The following is a 4,547-nucleotide window of genomic DNA, read 5'->3' as shown; positions in this document are numbered from 1 at the left end:
ATCCTACTGAAGTGTGTGTCAGATCATTGCCCAGTGACAAGGAATTTGAGACACCAAGTTGACATGGACCAGCCTCTTCAGCATCACCCGAAAGCTTGTCAGAAACGCAAAATTTCAGGCCCTGCCCCAAACTAAACCAGACTCTGCAGTTTAAGAGATCCCCAGGTGACTCATGTGCAATTGAAGTTGGAAAGTACTGGCCTAGAGCACCACTGATTAATGTGATAATTGTGCCTACCTGTTTTATTGCCCACGTGAAAGATTCTTAATTGACTCTGCCTTTTAACTAGCTTGTATTCCACTGATGGTTAGTGCTTTTAGGCCATTTGCTCAACTAAAAGGAGCCATTGTAACCTGGATCCTCCGCAGTGAATGTGTGTGCTGATTTAACATATTTAGACAGGAGAGCACTTTACCTACGGAGTTGAGGTGGGATGGGGAATTATCTGTCACCATCCCAGTTCAGTGATGATGCATCCTGAATGAAACAAAAAGTCTCTGCCTGTCCATTCAACTTGTCTGCCCTGAGGACCAGAGAAGAATCCTCTTTCCTGGTGGATTTGATAATGGGACTGCCCCTAGTGGGCTGTTACACATTTTCTTGAAGAATGATACTTAGGGCGAGCTGCCCGTGACGTTGCCTGCGCTGTTTGAAACTGCAGAACCCGTTACCAGCTTGGGGCAACTACCGTTCCGGCTGGTTCCGGAGCCCGTGCGTGCCAGGAGGGCTAGTGGCGGTCGTGAGGTGGCTCTAGCCTTTCGCGTCTCTGCAGCCTGGAGACTAGGACCGGCACTTTCGTAGGACGCCACCTCCAATCGCAGCGCTGGCGCGGGCGGAGGCTAAAACACACGAGTCCTGAGACTGAGGAAAATGCGCCAAGTTCCCGTCGGCGGCGTCGTGGGGAAGACCCCAGCGGTTCGGGCGCCGGGCGAGCGGAGCCGCTTCTGGCGCTCCTTGCCGTCCTGGGGCGGGGACGGGGGCGGGGGCGGGGGCGGGGACGGGGGCGGGCGCGGTCGGGCGCCGCTTCGGGGATGTAGTCGGTGCCGGCGCCCAGGCAGGACCGAGCCGCAGCCCGGGTTCCCGCTCTTGAGAGCGAATGGTCACTCCCCTGCGGGGAGGGCGATCCGGCCAGCTTTTCCGTGGGTCGCGGGCCCCCCCGCAGGCTCGGGGCAGGGGCTCACCTGTCGCCCCCGCCCTCAGCCCGGTTAGACTCGTCGGCGTCACCGCCGCGGACCTCGCGCTCTGGGCCATGACCATAGTTACGGGAGAAACATTGGTGATGTCACAACCCCCAGTGATAAGGACAGCCAGGAGCAAGAAATGGTATAGCAGGAGATACGGCGCCTGGTCAAATGTTATATTCTAGATATGCTTGGTGATTACAGGGTCCCTGTATAAATGAATTCTCCTCAACTCCTTGGGATTTGAAGAGAAAATGCCCCGTGTCATACCTCGTGAAAGTAATAGGCTTTCAAGAGGTAGTCCCTCAAAAAAACCCAGACGTCCCTTGAAGTTTTTTCAGAAGAAGGAAACCAAGAGAGCCTTGGATTTCACAGATTCTCAAGGAAATGAAGAAAAAAACTTCTGAATACAGAGGATCTGAAATTGATCAAGTTATTCCTGCAGCACAGTCCTCACGTGTCAAATGTGAGAAGAGAAAAAACTTGTTACCGTTTGTGGGACTGAATAATCTCGGCAATACTTGTTATCTTAATAGTATACTTCAGGTATTATATTTTTGTCCTGGTTTTAAATCTGGAGTGAAGCACTTATTTAATAGTATTTCAAGGAAGAAAGAAGCCCTAAAAGATGAAGCCAGTCAAAAAGCTAAGGGAAATTGCAAAGGAGATTCTTCAGTAAGTTTTGAACTAATATGCAGCTTACATTCCTTGATCATTTCAGTCGAACAGCTTCAGGCTAGTTTTCTCTTACATCCAGAGAAATATACTCGTAAACTTGCTACTCAGCCAAGGCGACTACTTAACACACTCAGGAAACTCAACCCTATGTATGGAGGATATCTACAGCATGATGCACAGGAAGTATTACAGTGTATTTTGGGACACATTCAAGAAACATGCCACCTCCTAAGAAAAGGAGTAAAAAATGTGGCAGAGTTATCTACTAAGGTAGAAGAAAAACATCAGAAAGAGGAAATGAGTGGCCATAACAGCATGGAGATGGACAGTATGAGGCATTCTGAAGACTATAAAGAAAAACTGCCAAAAGTACATGGGAAAAGAAAAAGTGACACTGAACTTGGTAACATGAAGAGAAAAGTTAAAGTCTCTAAGGACCACCAGTCTTTGAAAGAAAACCAGAGACAAACCAGATCAAAAAGAAAAGCTACAGTTGATTCATCAGATATTCCTGCTAAAATAATCCCCCAGTACATTTCTGAAAATGACAGTGCAAGACCCTCACAAAAGAAATCAAGAGTTAAAAGAAACCGGTTCAAGTCTACAGCCAAGCAACCCAGCATTATTTCTAAATCCTTTAGTCTGGGTAAAATAACAACCAACCAAGAATCCAAAGGACCATCTAAAGAAAATGAATGTGGTCTTGAAGAGGACATGGGGAAGTATGAGAATGATAATACAGCTGATGGTTGTGGACTTCAATCTCCAGGGAAGAATGTTATGCCTGTTAAGGAAGTTAAGCCCATCAACAAAGGTGCAGAGCCAATTGGTTTTGAGCTGGTGGAGAAATTATTTCAAGGTCAGCTGGTAATAAGGACTCGTTGCTTAGAATGTGAAAGTTTAACAGAAAGAAGAGAAGAGTTTCAAGACGTCATCGTACCAGTGCAAGAAGATGAGCTTTCCAAAGTAGAGGAGAGTCCTGAAAGTTCTTCAGAGCCAAAACCAGACATGAAGACCCTGAGATGGGCAATTTCCCAGTTTGCTTCAGTGGAGAGGATTGGAGGAGAAAATAAATATTTCTGTGAAAATTGCCATCATTATACTGAAGCTGAACGAAGTCTTTTGTTTGACGCAATGCCTGAAGTTCTAACTATTCATTTGAAGTGCTTTGCTGCTAGTGGCTTGGAGTTTGATTGTTATGGTGGTGGACTTTCCAAGATCAACACTCCTTTACTGATACCCCTTAAACTGTCACTAGAAGAATGGAGCACAAAGCCAAGCAAGGACAGCTATGGATTATTTGCAGTTGTGATGCATAGTGGCATTACAATTAGTAGCGGGCATTATACTGCTTCTGTGAAAGTCACTGACCTTAACAGTTTAGAACTAGATGAGGAAAATTTTGTGATCGACCAAACGTGTGAAGTAGGTAAGCCAGGACCATCGAACAAGGAGGAAGCAAGGGGTGTGGTCAAAAACTATGACGATGAAGAAGTGTCGATTAGAGTCAGTGGAAATACCCAGCCAAGTAAAGTTTTGAACAAAAAAAATGTAGACACTCTTGGACTTCTCAGAGGACAAAAGACTCAAGCAGATTATGAGTTATTCAACAAAGCATCTCATCCTGATAAAGCTGCCAGTGCAGCATTTGCTGAAAATAGAAATTCTGAGACTAACAATACTAATGGGACCCATGAATCTGATAGAAACAAGGAATCCAATGACCAACCAGGCATTAACATGAGTGATTTTGAAAACAAAATTTCATATGCAGTGCAAAGCTTAAAGGGGTATGAGGGGAAGTGGTTGCTTTTTAATGATTCTCAAGTGAAAGTTACTGAAGAGAAGGACTTTTTGAATTCTCTTTCCCCTTCTACATCTCCTACATCTACTCCTTACTTGCTATTTTATAAGAAATTATAGAGTGAGTGTATTTTCCTTGTGTGTATATTAAACATTGGTAAATTGATTACATCAAAAAGTCTTTAGCTTATCTTTTGAAGCTATTGGATATTATTGGTCTCTCTAGGTTTCTATATAAATAGTGAAATCTGAGTTATTGAAAACCATGTTGATTTTTAGAATTCCTTTTCCTTAGTGGAGACTAGTGATTGATGCATTAGCTTCTGGGAACAAACTTGTATAGGTTCTTAACTGAATTATTCAAAATGGAAGCATGTAAACACTTTGAATTTACACCTATCTTTTGTGTTTGCTTTTTCAAATAAAGTGCTTGTATTTTTATCTCCCTATTTTGGAGTAATCATCTACATGATGTTTACAGGTTCTGTGGCTTTTCAGCTAAGAAGCAGAATCTCATTTCAGTACATTCACTTGTGTAAGTCGTGCAGCCAGGTCTTTGATGGGCTGTATTAGAGGCACGTGTGTGAACAGCTGTCCCATCGGTTTGCTGCAGCTGTTAAATGAAGTAATGCATGTAAAATGCTTCGTATAGTTTCTGGCATTCAGTAGCCCTCCGAAAATATTGGCTAAAGTATTACTAAGGAGAGTTCTATAACCTTGATAGCCAAGAGTCACCATGAGCTTGACTCAAGGGAAGTAAGAAAGACAGATCATTGGCTGGGGTGTTGAACCGCATGGAAGAAGACAAACGCTTTACCATAGAACTTGACGCCAAGCTTTAATAACATAGCAAAATAGGCCTGGGGAAAGAATCTGAAAGTGCA

At 44.0% G+C, this 4,547-nt stretch overlaps 1 protein-coding gene across 1 annotated transcript; it reads left to right on the top strand.

Annotated features, from left to right (window-relative positions):
* The first annotated feature begins 1,436 nt into the window (after positions 1-1,436).
* LOC132485966 (ubiquitin carboxyl-terminal hydrolase 1-like) lies at positions 1,437-3,811 on the top strand. The gene is given in 2 exon segments (XM_060092592.1): positions 1,437-1,577; positions 1,579-3,811. Coding segments are annotated over 2 exon segments (2,346 nt in total). The 3' UTR covers positions 3,784-3,811.
* Positions 3,812-4,547: the final 736 nt, after the last annotated feature.

This window comes from Mesoplodon densirostris, chromosome 3 (assembly GCF_025265405.1).
Source record: "Mesoplodon densirostris isolate mMesDen1 chromosome 3, mMesDen1 primary haplotype, whole genome shotgun sequence".
Lineage (NCBI taxonomy): Eukaryota > Metazoa > Chordata > Mammalia > Artiodactyla > Ziphiidae > Mesoplodon > Mesoplodon densirostris.
The sequence above is the reverse complement of the archived record's forward strand: the minus strand, read 5'-3'. Positions and strand labels throughout refer to the sequence as shown.